The 19,466-nt window shown below is 50.1% G+C and overlaps 1 protein-coding gene across 9 annotated transcripts in view; it reads right to left on the bottom strand.

Annotated features, from left to right (window-relative positions):
• Positions 1 to 19,466, bottom strand: part of GAS7 (growth arrest specific 7) — a 200,827-nt gene that overhangs the window by 82,610 nt on the left and 98,751 nt on the right. For 6 of the 9 annotated variants that reach the window (XM_074970637.1, XM_074970644.1, XM_074970639.1 and 3 more), the window contains exon 2: positions 16,030 to 16,153. In XM_074970637.1, coding sequence (XP_074826738.1) covers positions 16,030 to 16,153 — 124 coding nt within the window. The remainder of the gene's footprint in view (positions 1 to 16,029; positions 16,154 to 19,466) is intronic. The other 3 variants (XM_074970638.1, XM_074970645.1, XM_074970641.1) reach the window with 1 other exon arrangement.

Here is a 19,466-nt window from a genome sequence, read left to right as displayed (position 1 = left end):
GTCTCTGTGTCACACACACACACACACACACACACACACACACAGAGTCTTTCACACTCACCTCCCAACACATACTTGTATTATTGTTGTTGTTACTTCTTGCACATATATTCTCTGTAATTTTATTCTTTCGAAGTGTGCTATTTTAGTTTTTGACTGGTCTATTCATTTCATAATTTTTATTTCTCTCTTACAATTAAATTTAATTCTTTGAGTAGTGAGTTCTAAAATGCCTAACCTGTCCTGGCTGGAGTAATTATCGCTATGGTAACTTTTAAAATATATATATCTAGGGGTTTTTTTCTACTGGTGGCACACACCCACGCATTACCTCAGTGCACATGACAAAATTTATTCTGCACACGGATGGAAAAAATTTAGAGGGAACATTGCTCCCCACCTCCCCATCCGGGGCTTAATTTGTCCCCCAGCTTGCCAGGGCTGAGTAAGTCTGTTGTGAAAAATGATATTTGTATGTTTATTACTATCACTTTTCACTGCCTCCCAGATAGCTAGCAAGTCTGCTGCTGTGAAAAGTGATATTAACAAAATACAAATATCACTTTTTAGAGAAACTGATTTACTAGCTAGCAAGTCTTAAAAAAATAAGCAACCAAAAAAGCAAAAGAAACAACAAAAATGGACAAGAACATGCACAACACATTATTTGTTTCTATTCTGTTTAGGTCCAGTAAAGAACAGAGAAGACTGTACATTATTTTTATTATTGACTCTGCAAAAAAAAACCCTACATAAATAAATTACAATGATTTGGACATGTATACGTGCATATTTATTTGTTTTTCCTAAAGTTAATTGAATATTTTAGGAAAAATTGTCATAGCGACCACCGGCAATAGTTGGTAGCCGCACGGTGAGGCCACCAAAAATTTCTTGTGAGAACCCCTGATCTAACTGGACCTCAATCCAGAACAGGAGACAGCAGCTTGTCAGAAGCATGGGACTCATCCAGCACAGGGAGGACAAGGTTTCCAAAGCATTATTCCTTGACTAATGTGAGAGGTATCACAGCTGTATCACATCAGAGCAACAGCAGGAAAGCCCTTCACATGCTGACAAACATCTTCCAGCTGAAACCACCACCCACACAACTGGAGAACACTGCCAGCTTCCCAACACTGCTCACCCAGATGGCCTAACGATGCAGACACACTGCACACTCACACCCATAACAGCCAGTTGAGCAAGGCACCATTCATTGTAAAAGCACTTAAGCATATGCTTAAAGTTAAGCCTCAGTGCTTTCCTGAGTAGGGACAGGCGCAAGCATGTGTTTACAGGCGGTCCTGAATCAGGGTCTCGCGCTGAGCAAGTCACCTCAATCACAGAGCAGAGCCCTTTTCCACATCCTGGGCACATGTCCAGTCTCACACTGCTCTGCATCCAGCATTCAGACACTGGCATGGGACAGCCCCACCCAGCACAAGAGAGCTTCTCTCTGCATTAAAAGGATCAGTTCAGTGTCACAGTACATCACGGGAGTCAGTACATCAGTCACTTGGCTGACTCCTCCCCTGTTCCTCCTCAGCCGGGCCCCGCCTCCCCTCCTGTTCCCCCTTGCCTGGCCCCCTCGCTGTATCCCCTTGTCTGGTCCCTCCTCCCTTCCCATTCCATAGACTCATGGATTGTAGGGCTGGAAAGACCATCTAGTCCAACCTCCTGCATTACACAGGCTACAGTGAATTAACTGGTCTTTGAACTATGGGTGCCATTTACTATGGGGAAAGGGGGTCGTTGTTCCCCTGACCTTGGCTTACCCTCCCCACTTTTTCATAGGTCGATATGCTCTATTATGTCCTCCACTTTGTGCTCTCCCCTGACTTGGCTCTTAATCCTTCGCCTTTGTTACTCATCTAGTTTTGACCCCCCTCCCACCCTCCAGAATTTTTCTGAGCTGACACCCTACTTTGAACTAGAGCATTTAGGGAAAAAAACATCCAATCTTGATTTTATAATTGTCAGTGATGGAGACTCCTCCAAGACCCTTGGTAAACTGTTCCAGTGGTTAATTATCCTCACTGTTCAATGTCTTCCAGCCATTGGATCGAATTACAGCTTTGTCTGCTAGACTGAAGAACCCTCTATTACCAAATTTCTGTTCTCCAGGCAGGTACTTACAGACTGTGATCAAGTCACCCCTTAACTTTTTCTTTGTTAAACTAAATAGATAGACTCAAGGAGCTCAATCACCTTAAGGCATGTTTTCCCGTCCTTTAATCATTCTTGTGGCTCTTCCCTGACCCCTCTCCAATTTATCAACTTATCAATTTATCAATTTATCCTTCTTGAATTGTGGGCACCAGAGAAGGACACAGGATTCCAGCAGTGATTGCACCAGTGTCAAACACAGAGGTAAAATAACATCTCTGCTCCTACTCGAGATTCCAGTTTATACATCCAAGCACTGCTTTAGCCCTTTTGGCCACAGCTTTGCACTGGGAGCTCAAATTCAGCTGATTATCTACCATAGCCCCATGTCCTTTTCCAGGATAGAGTCCCCATCCTGTAACATGGTAGGCATAGTACCATGCTCCCTGCTTTGGGCTCAGATAGTGCCAGCTAGGAATTCGGCACTGGTTGTCCAAATGGTGTATCCACTGGTCAGGTTATTTCTTATTTCATTGTGACTGTCAAGGTAGCAGGAAAATAAAAGAGAGACTAGAAATGGTTCCAGCTTACCTGGATTTGCCCCCAAAAGATCCACAGTATCTAGAGACGTGCTCAAGTTTGAATCCAAATGTCAGCACCCAGCCAAGTCACCTTCTGCCTCAGACAGATATGTTCTTCCCACACACATTCCTTCCATCAGGTTATGTATGCCTCACAACACCATGGCTTTTGCAATCCAAACCGGCCTGGGGACATTTATTTCCTGATATTCCGGCAGAACAACTCAGTTTCTAGTTGACTCTTCACACTGGAGAGAATATACAGGCTGCTTGGTGTGCTGAAAAGCAGCCAGTAACCCAAGCTGGACAGCAAACTGGATACATTTGTGTCTCAGGAGGAAGCAGACATGTGCAACACTTCGCAGAGACAGAACAGCTGCCTAAAGTCCTGAACAGCGTCCACTTCCAGACAGTGCTGGAGGCACCACCCCAGCCTACACCTCACTTGGCTGACCGCCAGCCAGTCAGCCAAGAGCGAGTGGGTGTGAAAAGCAGGGATTTCTGCTCTTCCCAGCTGGGAGTGAGCCCGGGTGTTGTCAAACATCTTCTCCAGTTCACAGTTTCAGCAGTGCTTGTTGAGAGGCTGCACCTTAAAGAAACCAGCAGCTCCCCGAAGCCTCATTTCACTTTGTGTCAGAGGGGGCAGAATCAGCACCTCACATCTAAAGCCAGACAGGACCAGAACGTGCAGACTGGAGGGCCCAGATTGGAACCCAATATAGGCCCCTCTTCCAGTGGAGGCTGTGGGGACTGGCGTGGGACGGAGAATGGGGGGAGGGACTGAGCCTCGGGCTGGGGGAACTGAGCGAGGGGCAGGAGGGAGGGAGTGTGAGGCTGAGGGGAGTGAGCATAGGGAGGGAGGGACTGAGCGTGGGCTGGGGGAATGACTGCATGGGTCCAAGTATCCCCCTTATGTTCACCTCTTCATCCCAATCCTTTTAGTTCTGACTCCATGTGCCACCCTGAACAGTCTCTCTCCCTCCATGGCGTTTACACCCAGGAGATGTTCCCTGACCCAGCTGGGCCCAGCTTTTCCATTTTATTGCCTTTACTCCTAGCTGTGTCAGGGACTCCAGCCCAATGCTTCATTTTTTGCCCATGTCTGGCCTCCCTCTTCCTGGTATTCAATTTAGCCCAGGCTGTTCCATGGCCTCCCTCCTGTAGAGCCTCAGCACCAGGTACTCTTTGTGTGTGCGCATGGGTGTGTGTGTGGGGGGGATCCAGATGTGTATCTGTGTGTGTGCACAAGCATATGTGCGTAAATGACACAGAAAGAGTGAGATGACGTTATAAGCTGGGGATATATCGGTTGGAAGTGACAGGAGGAGAAAGCCCTGGATGACTTTGATCACAGGATGACTATCACAGGGGATGACTATGAGCTGTCAAGGTGATGCGGCCATGAAAAAGGCTAAGGCAGCCGTAAAATGCATCAGGCGAGGTATTTCCAGTAGAGATAGGGAAGAGTTATTGCCATTATACAAGGCACTAATGAGGCCTCATCTGGAATATTGTGTGCAATTCTGGCCTCCCAGGTACAAGAGAGATTAATTCAAACAGGTGCAGAGAAGGAGGATCTGAGGAAATGAGAACCTACCTTACGAGAAGGAAGTTAAGGAGATTGGCTTTTTTAGCCTTACTAAAAGAAGGCTGAGGGGAGCTATGATTGCTCTCTATAAACACAGAGGGATAATTACCAGGGAGCAAGAGGAGTTATTTAACTTTAGGGCCAATGCTGACACAAGAACAAATGGATATAAACTGGCCATCAACAAGTTTAGGCTTGAAATTAGATGAAGGTTTCTAACCATCAGAGGAGTGAAGTTCTGGAACAGCCTTCCAAGGGCAGTAGTGGGGGCAAGAAACCTAATTTGTTTTGACTGAGCTTGATAAGTTTAAGGAGAGTATGGTATGATGAGATTGCCTACAGTGGCATGTGGCCCATCCACAACAGCTATAGCAAATATCTCCAAAGGCCGGAGATGGACCATTAGATGAGGAGGACTCAGAGTTACTACAGAAAATTCTTTCCCAGCTGGTTGGATGGTGGGTCTCACCCTGATGCTTAGAGTCTAACTGATCACCATATTTGGGATCAGGAAGGAATTTTCCCCCAGGTCAGATTGCTTTCCTCTGCAGCATGGGGCATGAGTCACTTGCTGGTTTGAACTAGAGTAAATGGAGGATTCTCTGTAACCTTGATATTTTTAAATCATGATTTGAGGTCTTCAGTAACTTAGCTTAGGGTTATGGGTCTCTTACAGGAGTCAGTGGGTGAGATTCTGTGGCCTGCAATGTGCAGGAGGTCAGACTAAATGATCATGATGGTCCCTTCTGGCCTTAAAGTTTATATCTTTGTGAGGTGAGTGTGTGCTTGTGTATGTGGTTGTTGCAACAGCAGTAGTGATAGAGTTTAGAGATAGGACACCCCATCCTCCGCAGGGGAGGCTAAAGAAGAGATGGTGTATGGTGGTGGGAGGGGGAGGGGCGGTGGAATCCTGTCCAAAGACGTGGTAGGGGGAGCAGTCCCATACAGTGAACAATGCAGAATATATGGGGATTTTCTAATGTCCCCTTTCTCCTCCAGTCCCTACACTGGAAGCTGTCCCAGCCTGGAGGAAGCTGTCCCAGTCTGGAGAAGCAAGCAGTGCTCTAGCCCAATGAACAGCCATGATGGCAGGAACACCAGCCAGACATCCCGCAGACGTACCTTTGTCTTCCAGTCTCTCAGTCACACTCAGTTGCCACCTGGTTCTAAGTGAAGAGCTGGGCCACGGAGTGGGACCCCAAACTGGGGCACAGACACTGTGGTCTCCACCTCCCAACAGCAGGACCAGTGAGGCTGCAGGACAAGGCCCTGTCGAAGCCCTCCAGAATGGCTAGCCAGCTCCTCCCTCCCTTACTTGAGCTTCCACATGAAATACTGGGTGTAACAAATCAGGGTGCCTCTAAATGTCACACAAGGGAGATGCCGAGTGGTCGGACCAAGCTCGAGGTAGCTGGACTTTGTACAGAACCATCCTCTCTACAGCAGCTCCTGCTGCAGCAGCAAATGAGCCTTCCACTTTGGAGAACTGAGCCATAACAGGGTCCCATCGGACGAGCTCCTCAGACACTGCACAGGCAGGACCTAGGGGGAGTTCTGGCTGCAGAATGGAGGCGAGATGGGGCCCCCTAGTTCCAAGGCCCAACAGATCTGATCCAGGAGTTAATCCAGGTCAGCCTTTGAGGGGTGGCGCCGAGAATGCCCATGAGACTGTTTGGCTGTACTGACAAGGGCCTGTCCCTTCCCAAGGAGCCATTCCAATCCCTACAGCAAATTACAGATCTTTTCATAAAGCTTTTTCTGAATATGAATGTGTTGTAGCAGTTCTCGTTCTTTCCAGTTAAATGCCTGACTCCTCACATTCCCTGCTACAGACAATGAGCATTCAAGCACGCAGACACCCCCACTCCCCTGCCAGAGCACAGCCACTGGGACATATGGGTAACATTGACAGACAGTCACAAACATTGCCAGGACGCTAAGCCTGAATGGGAGAACAGGAGCCTTGTTTGTGCTGGAACTGGCTGACAGGACAATATTCGCTCTCCCAATGGGCAGGTTCTGCCATGTTTTGAAGGCTGAAAAGAGCTATACCATAATTTGCCTCTGAAACTACAATTACCCTCCCCAAAAGTGACAACACATCTTTGTCAAGTTCTCATTTTCTCAGAGACTAAGTGCCGACAGCAAGGAGTTAGATGAAAGTCAGGGAAAGCCCTGGCCATGTGTGAGGGAGATGCACAGATGTCACCTCTCCATGATAGCTACGGAGGGAATGCCCAGTGTGCCAGGCCAGAGAAACAGCTTGGAAGGCGCAGAACTCGCTGCTGCAGGCTGGGCAATGCCAGGCACAGACACTCACACAAACAGCATTGGCCACAGAATGCTCTTTCTTTTCAGATGAGAGAAAGGGAGAAGAGCAATGTAAAAGATAAGGTCAGGCCAGGCCATTCAGGAGCTGGGGTCTGCTAAGGGGCCCCTCAGAAAGGAGCTTCCAGGGCTCAGCAACACCACTTAAGTGGGGAGGGGGTGAAGAGAGCTGCTCCATGCCAGATTCTTGCCTGGCAGACTGGGGTTTTTAGGGGCCAGCCTTCCCTGAGCTGTGGGGCTCTTTCTGTATGAAGTGTGTGTGCATGTATGTGTAGGGGTGCATGCACATGGGCGTGTGTGTGTGTGTTCAGGCATGTGCAGGGTGAGGGGAGAGAATGAACTGTAAGCAGGGGATGGGCAGCATGAATTGACATTTGGACGGTACAGACAGGGACCCTCCTCCCTCACCTGAGGGGCAATGAGAAGCCCAGGTAGGATATCCTGGCCCCCTCCTCAATACCCTCAGCAGCCTGGATAGCACCCTTGCATCTCCACCTGAGCTGATAGTTCAGGGGTGTGCAAACTTTTTGGCCCAAGGGCACATCTGGGTGGGGAAATTGTATGCAGAGCCATGAATATAGGGCTGGGGCAGGGGGTTGTGGTGAGTGAGGGAGTGCGGAGTGTGGGAGGGGGTGCGGTGTGCAGGAAGGGGCTCAGGGCAAGGGTTTGGGTGCAGGAGGGGTGCAGGGTGCAGGAGGGGCCTCAGGGCAGGGGGTTGGGGTGCACGAAGGGTATGGGGTGTGGCAGGGGCTCAGGGCAGGGGGTTGGGTACAGAAGAGGTGCGGCTGGGAGCTCAAGGCAGGAGGGTAAGGGGCTCAGGGCAGGAGTTTGGGGTGCGGGGTGCAGGAGGGGTTTGGGGTGCTGGCTCCGGTCCGGTGCCACTTACCTCGAGCGGCTCCAGGGTGGCAGTGGAGTTAAGGCAGGCTCTCTGCCTGCTCTGGCCCCGCGCTGTTCCTGGAAGTGGCCAGCATGTCTGGCAGTGGCTCCTGGGGGTGGGGTGGGGCAGGCGGCTCCACCACGCGCTGCCCTCACCTGCGGGTACCACCCCCAAAGCTTCCATTGGCTGCAGTTCCCCATTCCTGGCCAATGGGAGCTGTGGGGGGACGGTGCCTGCAGGCGAGGGCAGCGCACGGAGCCCTCTGCCCCCACCTTCCTCCAAAGGCCGCAGGGACGTGGCACTGGCCACTTCCGGGAGCAGGGTGGGGCCTGGGCAGGAAGGAAGCCTGCCTTAGCCCTGCTACACCCCAGGGCTGGCAATCCCGTGGGCCGGATTGAAAGCCCTGATGGGTCGGATCTGGCCTGCAGTTTGTCCTCCCCTGTGGTAGGTGAAACACACACAGAGGAAGTAACATACTGCACCATACACCGCATCATCATGGGCTTGAAGTGTAGAAGTGTAAAACCTGTTTTTCTCACTGCCTGAAATGAAATAAGCCAATCTTCAGTGTGTACCAGCCCTCCCACCCTGGCCATTGCCAGATTTCAAAATGGACTTCTCTGCTGTGCTGCACGACGAGGCTAGGTTCTTCTCTTTCAGGAGAGCTCTGGGCAGGGAGTCTTTGGTTTTCATCAGCTCGGTGTGAAAGGGGATGCTGAATGCTCCGAGGTCAGGCCCAGGAAGATCGAAGCTGTGTCACAGAGTCACCGGGTGATGCTCTGGAACTACTCTATATGAAGCCAGTCACGATTCTGGGGGAGCATGCCTCCTCTCTCTGAGCATACTGTCGCCAGGGCAAGAAGCTTACGTAGCTTCGATCTTCCTGCGTCTGACCTCGGAGCATTCAGCATCCCCTTCCGCACCGTGTGTTTCCTGCAGTGATTCTGCCCGAGCAGGGCTCCTGGGGAAGCCAGAGGGCCCTGCACCCCAGCTCCGCAGTCAGATGTGACTTTCAGCCAGCCGGTAAAACAGAAGGTTTATTAGTTGACAGGAACACAGCACAGAACAGAGCTTGCTATCACAGAAATGAGTGACTTTCAGCCAAGTCCATCTTGGGGAGCCCTGGGCCAGAAGCTCTGGACTCCCCCTCTTCCAGTCCCCACAAGCAGACTGCCAGCTCCCAGCAACCCGACCTCAGACCCCCCTCCCCCATTGCTCCTCCTCCTTGTCTTTGTCTCGCTTTCTGGGCAAAGAGTCACCTGGTCGCATCCCTATCCTGGGTCTCGCGTTACAAGGGCACCGGTCATAGCATATATACAGGCAGCTTGAGCAGCCTCACCTGCCCCAGAGGTCTCAGCCAAAGTCACACACCCTTATTTTGACACAGGGAAACTGAGGCACACACAGTATTCATGCAAAACAGTCAAACTCACATAGGCTCAACAGTAAGACTCACATACAACATAACAAGGGAAAATCCCCACTTCATCACACCCTTCCAGTCCTATGATTCCATGAGGTCAGAGCTAAGGTTCTGCAGTGTGCTGTACTGCATTTGGGGTGATGGTCCAGGAGCAAGGAATGCTGGAGACTTTTATCTTTATTTCCATGCTTTTAAGGTTCTGGGTGGCAGGGAGGGGCTGTCCTGATGCAATCTGAGCTGGTATGAAATCAAGTTTTTCATTGTGTTTATTAGCACAAACTTTGTGTCAGAGCCCAGTGTCTGGAGAAGGGCAGCACTAAGCAGAGATGGGCAGGGCAGGCACTCTCACACCCGGCTGGGTTGTGGCTACGCTTGTTGCTGGGATTTACCGGGAAGGGAACCACAGAACTAGCCCCTCTGCCCTCTCAGATCAGAGCTGCAGTGCTCGCGCATGGGTTCCCAACTCCCCTACTTTCTCACACACAGAGACAGACTCAGTCCCAAGCCTCTGTAACCCTCTGATGTAGGTAATTCAGTCACACAATTTGCCATGTGATGGAACAGACTCTCTGACTCTGGAAATGGTGCACTTTGCTGCAATCCATGGTGTGACATTTCACTCCATATTCTTTACAAAAATATGCTTATGATATGAATATGACATAACTGAGATATAGTTTATGCAAGATAAATCTTGTAAGGTATCACTGGAAAGGTTATGATTTACTGAATGTGATTATCCAATTCGTATGCATGTATCATTTCTGCATCTAAACTTAGAAATATGAACTATGTAACAATTACAACTGGATGTGTATTGGGAAGACACCCAACAGACCACAGGCCATCAAATTTGATGAGCCATCCTGAAGGAACAACAACGAGGATATACTAATCTCTATCTCTCTCCTGGGAGGCGGGTAACTCTGACACTACAGTCAGGTGGTCTTGTCACCTGGTGCTAAACATTACCTGGGACTTCTTGTAACTTTCCTCTGGAAGGGAAGGGGGGACAAATTTGGGAAACAAAGGATTCCCGCCTTATGTAAATCCTGTTTAAGGGTGGGGAGGAAGGCAAACGGGACTCCTCCTCTCCATGGCCTGTCTGCCCAAGAAGAAAGACTGATAAAGCCACCCAAAGGGAAGGTCGGGGGGAGGGGGGTGGGTCCAGACTCAGACAGGGGTCCAGTCTGAAAAGAAATATAACTGGAATTCTGGACCACAGAAACTTTGCAATTTGCCTAAAATAATATTTAGGGTAAGAAATTACATTTTGTATCCTGTTTCTTAAGTATATTGAGCTTAGCTTGAGTATTTTGTTTTATTTGCTCAGTAATCTGCTTTGTTCTGTCTGTTATCTCTTATATTCACTTAAAATTCACCTTTTGTAGTTAAAAAACGTATTGCTTGTTCATAATAAAACCTAGTTTATGTAATTTCTAACGGGGGGGGGGGGCATATCATTTAGTTGTGCATATCTTCCTCCACATTGAGGGAGCAGGCGAATTTCATTAAACCTTTGGGTTTGTACTGCTTAAAGGGAGTGGGCACATGAGTGCTGGGGGAGCCCTCTCACAGCATGGCCCTACCTGCGTGTGTGTGCTGCAAGAGGCCGGAAAGCCTATTCCAGCAAAGCAGTAAGAGGGAACCCAGGCTTATTGAGCAGGCGAAGCTCAGTTAAACCCCAGCATATCAGGTGGCACCCCAGAAGGGGGGTCCAACCAGTCACACATGGGTTCTGCCCTCACTTCTCTTACCAGATGTTCCTGTTCCCAGCTTTCATTACTGACCTAGACCCCATATCCCTGCCCTGGGAGGTAGACGAGTATCCTTCATCCAATTCACAAATAAAGTAACTGAAAGGCAGCACAAGATAACTGCCGGTGGAAGAACCTAGGTCCCAAACTGGACAAAATCACATTTCATGAACATCACAACACTGCATTTCAGAATAAACGCACCAAGTCTGTGCTTGGTTATGCAGGAATCCGGATACTCAACACTCCACCTCTGACTCTAATAGCTGTGTAACCAACTGGCAAATGTAGTGTGTCCTCTAGTGGCCACAGATAACAGACTACTGCTCATTTAGCTGAAGTAGCAGAAGTCTGTGCTGGGAAGTCGAAGCTTCTAGATTCAAATCCCGCTGAAAACCCACTGAGGAAAAAATATGTGATCATGTAATTAAACACTGTTTTAAAATACATAGTATAAAGGGCCAAATGAAGGCTCTGAAAGCTACCTTAAATCTGGCATCCCCTAACTTTCAAGCACTTGAGTTTGCAACCTAAATAACGGTTGGTTTTTGTTGTTGCTTTTAGGGAAAAGGGTTGATTTTTGGTGATCGTGGTGATATATAATATACTATACAATGGGTCCACAATTCTGCACTATTTTATTACCTTTTTAATCCATTGTCTACAAGAATGAAAGGAGCGTAGAATTTGTCTATGACTTTCTTAATTGAAAATACAGCCTGTTTTCTGCTATGATCAACAAGGCAACGTTCTCTGAAGTTTCCCATACATACTAGACTGAAATGCACGGAGCACTGGATAAGATGAGCCAAGCTGTTGCCAAATTTTCCACATGTTCATGAAAGGACAAATCATGCAAGTATGATGCATATTTTGTACAACAAACAATGCTCTGTTCCTAATCTTGCAAAGGGAATAAATAAAAGATCGTGTTTTATCTGCAGCATATCAAACATGTTCCTTAGTTTGTAAAACAACAGCCCTTCATAAGAGCCTTTTGCTGATGTTGCAAAAAAGGAAGGTAGGATTTTCTGAAGTGGAACAGCACCTCATCCATCAGTCCTGAAATCCTACCTCCTGCCTGTCCTAGAGATACCAACATATCTAGGCAGCCAGCACCACTGAAGGAGCACAGCCAATGGACCAAGCGATTTCAGCTCCCTGACCTCCAGGATTTCAGACTGGCTTTGTGTGTTTTTAACTTCTTTTTCTTTCTTTCCCTAGATCACCTCTCACCCTCTCCATTCAATACTCACTAGAAGAGATGCCTGTACTTGTATTTGGATGAACCCCATCAGATGGCGGCCCACCATGGCCTGTGCTCTAATGCCAGAGCGGCAGAGCCTGACTGTTGGTGTGCCCAGCTACTGGCCCCTATCCCAGCAGTGTGTAAACGGGGAGCAGAGGAGAAGTCGGCACCTATGTGAGGGTCCCAAGGCAGGGAAGCATGGAGGGATGAGGGCCCTGTGGCAAGGGAGAGCAGGAGGACGAGGGTCACATGGTAGGGGAGGGCAGATAGACAAGGGCCCTGTGGGGGGGGGGAGGCAGGGAGAGGAGGGCACCATGGCAGGGGAGGGCAGGAGCACAAGGGCCTCATGGTGGGGGAGGGCAGAAGGACGAGGGTCCCAAGGCAGGGGAGCACGGAGGGATGAGGGCCCTGCGGCAGGGGAGAGGACAGGAAGACGAGGGCCTGCAGCGGGATGAGGGCCCTGCGGGAGGGAAGGCAGGAGGACAAGTGCCTTGTGACACGGGAGGACAGGAGGACGAGGGCCCCACGGCAGGGGAGAGCATGACGAGGGCCCTGAGGCGGGGGAGGGGGGGTAGCAGGACTAGGGCCCAAAGGCAGGGGAGGGCAGGAGGATGAGGGCCCCGGGGCAGGAAAGGGCAGGAGGACAACTGCCCCATGGCAGAGGAGGGCAGGAGGATTAGGGCCCCATGGCAAGGGAGGGCAGGTAGACGAGGGCCCTGTGGGGGGAGGCCAGAGGGATGAGAGCCCCAAGTCAGGGGAGGGCAGAAAGATGTGGGCCCCAGGGAGGTGGAGGACAGGAGGACTAGGGCCCCACAGCAGTGAAGGGCAAGAGGATTAGGGTCCTGTGCCGGGGGAGGGCAGGGGGACGAGGGTCCTGCAGCAGGGGAGGGCAGGAGGATGATGGCCGCTCGGCAGGGGAGGGGAGGAGGACAAGGGCCCTACGGGGGGAGGTCAGGAGGACAAGGGCCCTGCGGTGTGGGAGGGTAGCGGGACTAGGGCCCCGCAGCAGGGGAGGGCAGGGGGATGAGGGTCCCACGGGGGGGGAAATCAGGGGATCAGGAGTCAAGCGCTGCCCATGGCCCCTAGCCCTACACCTCGCCACAGGGCAGAAGCCCTGAGCTCCCCGTCAGTTTGCTGGAGGATTCTCGCACCTTGAAGTCTTTAAACCATGATTTGAGGACTTCAATAGCTCAGACATAGGTGAGAGGTTTATTGCAGGAGTGGGTGGGTGAGATTCAGTGGCCTGCGTTGTGCAGGAGGTCAAACTAGATGATCATAATGGTCCCTTCTGACCTTAATATCTATGAGTCTATGAGTTTGGTAGGTGGAGAATGGAGAAGTGGTCCTCCACGAGCCGCACTTTAACTGTAAAAGAGCTGCATGCAGCTCGTGAGCCACGGTTTGGCCACTCTGTTCTATGGCTTATCACCAGCGCTGGCAGCAGCAGACATGGAGTGCAGTTAAAGAACCCCTAGAATGCCCTACAGCCGTCAGCACTCAGCTGTTCTGTGAGTCACACAGCCTGGAAACAGGGTCCCCACTCTCCCCTGCCCTCTTCATCCCACCCTGAGCACCTCAGAACCCAGGCGTAGATGCTGGAACAATTTTTATAGTGGGGGGCCTGAGAGCCATTGAACCAAACTGTAAACTCTCTATATGATGGAATCCACTTCAAGCCAGGGGGTGCTGCCACACCCCCAGCACCCCTAGTTCCAGCACCTATGATCCCTGGGCTAAATAAAGCCACGTTCTATTCCCACCCATGCTGACAACTGGCCTTAACAATCCTCTGCCCTTCACCTCTGCTGCTTGGGGAATCCTCCAGTCACGTGCCGCGCGTGGACTGTAAATGTCACGCCTCTTCCTGAACTGATGGGGCAAGTTATGAGGAACAATGAATGAGAGTAGGGGGACTTGTGGTGGAGCAGGTACCAGGAGCCATATCTCTGATGTGACGATAGATCCGTGCCTCAGACACCAGCTGACAGACCCGCTCAGAAACAGTGGCTTTAGAGATGCTTAGTTATGCTGCCTGGAAAATAGGGCTACTTGTGCCTCCCCTTTGTCAGCACTTTGAGATCTCCAGTGGAGAATGTGCTGTGTGAGAGTTGGCCATGAGTCTGTGTCAGCCTGACTGTTCACACAGAAGAGCGGAGAGACTACAGGCAGCTGGATATTTGTGCTGGAAATGGCCCAACTTGATTATCATACACATTGTAAGGAGAGTGATCACTTTAGATAAGCTATTACCAGCAGGAGAGTGGGGTGGGGGGAGGTATTTTTTCATGCTTTGTGTGTATAAAAAGATCTTCTACACTTTCCACAGTATGCATCCGATGAAGTGAGCTGTAGCTCACGAAAGCTTATGCTCAAATAAATTGGTTAGTCTCTAAGGTGCCACAAGTCCTCCTTTTCTTTTTGCGAATACAGACTAACACGGCTGTTACTCTGAAACATGTGGGGTGGGTTAGCACTGCCCTGGGTTCCACCACCCCATCGGACACTTCCTTGCTGCACAGCCTTGGGAAGCTACTTTTCCACCGTTTCACCATCTGGAAAAGTAGGCCACTGGCTCTGCCCTAGCTCTGTGCAGACCTTGTCAGGAATGCTGGGATGATGCCTTGTAAAAATACAGCTCTGGGGACAGCTCTCATTATTATCATCTGCCCCTGCAGCTAGGAGGACCAAAGCACTGCATGGGGCAGGAGAAAAGTCCACTCGCTCTCTCCCAGCATCTCTGGCCATGTGTAATGCCGACAGACCCCAGTCGTTGGCGGGCGGGATCGAGCCTGGGACTCTGGAGCTAAATACATGAGCCTCTACTGCATGAGCTAAAAGCCATATGGCTGTTAGCTAAGGCTGTAGAGCAGACTCCTTAATCTCTCTCTCTAAGTGGTCTTGGTGCCACTAGAGGGGACATAACACCACACCCAGGCAGTGTGTGGGTTACACATGCACAGAGTCTGAACAGATGTGGGGGGGAATGCTTAGCACAAACATTTTAGAGTGAAGAGAAAAGCTGGATTTTAAAAGGAAATGAAAAGGGCAGTCCTCAAAGCAGCAGTCGATAGCAGAGGCCCTCTTGGGAGGGGGTGGCAGCCTGAGTGACCTAAGCCCCATGTTTGAAAAATGCATTCTCTTCCTGATGCCAGTGGCTCAAATCTAGACAGATCTGGCTCAGACAAAAAAGATGAATGGGTTCCTGTCAATGTATTCTGTGCTTATCCCAAGCTATTTCACAGCCCTTAGAGCCACTGGTTCAGGCTGTCCACAGACCCCTTGCATTGACACACACTCAGTGAGGTTAGAAATGGGGTCTTTTTGCAAGTTTAAGAATTAGGGTAAAATTTTCAAAAGTGCTCAAGTGACACAGGAGCTGAAGTCCCATTGACATCCAGTAAGACTGGCTCCTAAATGCCTAAGGGCCTTTGAAAAAGAGGACTTTGGCTCCTAAGTCACATAACCACGTTTGGAAGTTTTAACCCACAGCCATTTTTCATTTATAGGAGATCAGAACAAACTTGCAACGTTCAAACTCTGAGTGACTGCACACGATCAGTGGTTCTACATCCATATTTATCCCTCTGCCTATAAAGCACCAATTACCACAGCACATGGGCTCTGTAAGAGACAAGACACATGGACAGCCATTATCACTATCTTATGCGATGGAACACTTTGCACTTGGAATCACACAGACATTTTTATTAGCTGATGGAAAAAATAGTTTTCAGTTTGAAAATATAATGGCCACTTCTGAAATCAGACATGCACCAGTCTGAATCCTGTACACCAGAGAAATACCATGGAACTAAAGACGGTCTCTTGGAGTACACACTGCGGGGTCAGAGTTAAGGTGGCACAGACATCCCTCACTCTGGCACTTCGGAGTGAGTGCTTAACCGTGCTTCCTGGGAGTTCCTCTTGATGTCACTGGAATTTGTCAATGAAATTCATTTGTACCATTCACATGCTTTTGTTCTTTGCATTGTTTCCCTGAAAACCAGTGTGGACCACCACCGGCAGCCCAGAGGTGAATTCAAAGTGCCCAGAAACAGCCCTGTGAGACCCTTCATTATAGCAGAGCCAAGGTGCTACAAGCCTGAATGGGGCTTACCGTTGGTGAAGGCATTCACATAATACCTGTGGCCCTGGGGAGACATGTAGCTCTGCCAGCCGGGGGGCAGAGGGCAATTCAGAGAATCTTCTCCTGGCTGAGGAGTGACCTTCCTGGGTTTCTGCTGGGAAGAAGAAGAGAGTCCTGCTAAGCTGGCTTTGAGACAAGGCGAAGTGTAAACAGAGGTGGATATGGAAAGTGGGCCCCCAATCTGGAGGTCTCAGGGAAGGAGTGAGACAGACAAACACATCTAATAAATGCCAGTACTACGCTCTGCCCATCCCCAGCCTGGAAAGGGTGCCCTGGATTCCAACAAGATTGTGAAGCGCCCCGCATCTCCTGGAGACACTCCCTGGAGAGGCACAGAGTGCAGAGGTCTGCTGTGTGTCTTCTATCAACTGTTTATACTGATGCAACATGCTGTGCCGAGCATATGACTTTGGGAGGAGTCTGGGAGGTGGAGGCTCTCTGGGGAGGAGCAATGTGACCCACTGAACAGCAAGGTGCAAAGCAGCCAGTGAGCAGGCCAGGCTGTGAGAGGGAAAGTCCCTGCCTGGGTCACTAGGGTCTGTCTACACAGCAAATAAAAACCAGTGGTGGGCCTGTCTCCCCACCCCAGCTCAGTGGAGACTGGGTACACTGGCAGGGGGATGGGGACACCCCAACATCAGCCCCCTGCCCTCTGCACAGCACACAGGAGGCTCCCAGGAGCAGGTTGGCATGGGGCAGCTCCAAGCAGGGGCATGAGGTAGGAGCAGCAGTGGCAACAGACAGCTGAAGAGCAGCGGGAGGGAGCAGGAGGGACAGGGCTCCCCTGCTCTGGACGTGCCCTCTCAGGAAGGCATGCATTGGGCCGTCGCCCAGCCTGCCCACACCCAAAGCTGGCCCTACTTGGCCTAGCAGGCCCTGAGTGGCAGCCCCTTGTAGCCCACTGATTGGCTGATACTAGGACTTAAACCAGGACGTAACTGCTCCAGCCCCTGCTCGCAATAGACCCTAGACTCTGGCTTCCAGCTTTGGTTTGTCCTTGGCTTTGCTCTTCGATTGCTGCCTGCAAGCTGGCACCTGACCCCGATCTCCTGGTGACCTGATCCTGCCTGACTCTCCATTTGCCCTCCGGCTTGTCTCAGACCCTGACCTGCCGGTACCTGACTCGGCCTGCCTCTGCTCCAACCACTAGATCTGACTGCCCTTGTCCCGGTTGTGCCAGCCAGCATGTCACATCAAGGCACTACTGAGGGCCAGTACCATAACCTAGATCACCAGGCATAACAACGCATGTAGAGGACTCAGCCCCATGCTATGGTGCATGGTGTTTAGGTGTTCCTGCCCAGGGATTGCTAACATCAGAGCTATGTGCCACTACACCTGTTCAGTCTCAAATCTGCCTTCACACAAGGTTCAGGTTCCAAAGCCAAACACTCAAACTGGCAAAACTGAGGCTGCTAGGGGGCCATGCCCCCTCTGTTCAGCCCCCAGGCACCCAGAGACAGTCTTCAATTACATGTGATGAGAGCTCCACATTACTCACACCCTGTTCAAGGCCTGATTCACGCTCCAGGAAAGCCCTCTGGGTAGTGCCCAGTGTATGAGGTAGCTAAGGAATATTTATTTAATCCTTGCTCTTCAGTGACCTGCCTACTGACCCTGCATCCTCCAGCCTGCAGTGATGCAAGCTCTGTTGGTGGGCCCCACATCTGATCTCATTCACAGGACGTCCCTCAAGGTCTTTGGATTTACTCCAGGTGCATTCTGGAATAACTGCAAAGAGACTTTGGCCCCAAATGAGGCACAGGCCCTTGGGCTCCTGTTTAATACCCTATGTGTCCCTGCCTCATTCACTGTTTCCTGTTGAACTTGGGCAGGAGTTAGGGTTGTCAATTTTGGTGGGATGGATTCCTGGAGGTTTCATCACATGACATAATCTTTAATTAAAGATTAATCTTTAATTCCTGGAGACTCCGGGTCAATCCTGGAGGGTTGGTAACCCTAACAGGGGTCCTGGGGAAATAGTACGTGGGCAAAAACTGTTGGAATGCATATACGCAAGTGGCCTGCTGTGAGTGCACCACAGGCTCAACCTCAGCAGTGTCTGGCGCAAGATGGAGTCACCTTCCTCCTGGGCATTCTTGGGACATCGATACTGGATTTATTTTGCTAGGTACTTATCTCTTCAAAAGAGAAAAGAAAAGAAAAGAAAAGAAAAGAAAAAAGAAAAGAAAAGAAAAGATGCAGGTGCGAGGGGACAGACCAAACACAATGTGTCAAACGGAATTGGAGCAATTCTCTCCACCCAGGATGGGCTGCCAATGAGGCAGGAGTTCCACAGAGCCAGGTGAGCACAAGGCTTCTGCAAACTTCCTAAGGAGCCTCATTCAGGGAGCAGGCAGGGTTTCAGTGTTTGGTTACATATGATGTAACCGCCCCCCCACGCACACACACGCCCTGTGCCATTAGGTTACTACACATGATGTAAAACTCAAACACAAGCACTCTTCAGACCAAATTCCAACTCTCCCCCCCCGTGAGCACTTTGAACCAATTGAACCAAAAGGGCACAAACAATGTTTATAAGCCAAAATGCATTTGTTCCACTGACTTCATCCACAAAAACTGAACTGTTTTTGCTCAGACTTTAAACCTTACTCTTCAGGCAGAGAGAGAGAGAGAGAGAGAAGGAAAAGCCAGGCAGTCAGGGGAATATTTCACAAGTCTATAGATGTCTGAAAGACTCTAAGCACTGGGCTCACTGAGGCAGCCTTACCCAGTGCTGCGCTGCACAGGGCTAAGAACTAGTCAGAGGATTGCCATCTCCATGATTTTTTATGTCTCATTTGCTTCTGTCCATCAATATATTTGCAGTCAAAACAATTTGCAGTCTCACTCATCCTACTGTAGATATGAGACTGAAAAGCTTTGGCTTCCAGAGGCTTTTGATAGTCTCCTATCTAGGGCAGCGTTGCTCCTTTCAAGCTTTTGAGCTGCCACTGGCAACATCAACCCCAACTCTACCCCACTGGGAACTCTATGCATCGACAGGGCTCTCTTCTTGTTTCCAGGCCAACTAACAACCCACAATCTTAGAGCTGAATTCATTGCATTTCCAATGGAAGAAAAGTTCAGTGTGAGATTAAAGAAATAAAACCACATTGTTGTTCGTAGTCTTGTTGTACCCATGTTGGTGCCAGCATATAAGACAGACAAGGTGGGTGAGGTCATAGCTTTTATTGGACCAACTTCTGCTGGTGACAGAGAGAAGCTTTCAAGCTTACTAAGAGCTCTTCTTCAGGTCTGAGAAAGGTACTCTGGGCTGGTCTACTCTGAAAACTTACGTTAGCCCAGCTACATCTCTCAGGAGTGTGAAAAATCCATGCTTCCGAGAGACGTAGCTATGCCGACCTAACCCCTGGTGTAGACAGAAGAATCCTTCCACCAAC

This window comes from Natator depressus, chromosome 14 (genome assembly GCF_965152275.1).
Source record: "Natator depressus isolate rNatDep1 chromosome 14, rNatDep2.hap1, whole genome shotgun sequence".
Classification (NCBI taxonomy): domain Eukaryota; kingdom Metazoa; phylum Chordata; order Testudines; family Cheloniidae; genus Natator; species Natator depressus.
This window is presented reverse-complemented; position numbering and strand designations above follow the sequence as displayed.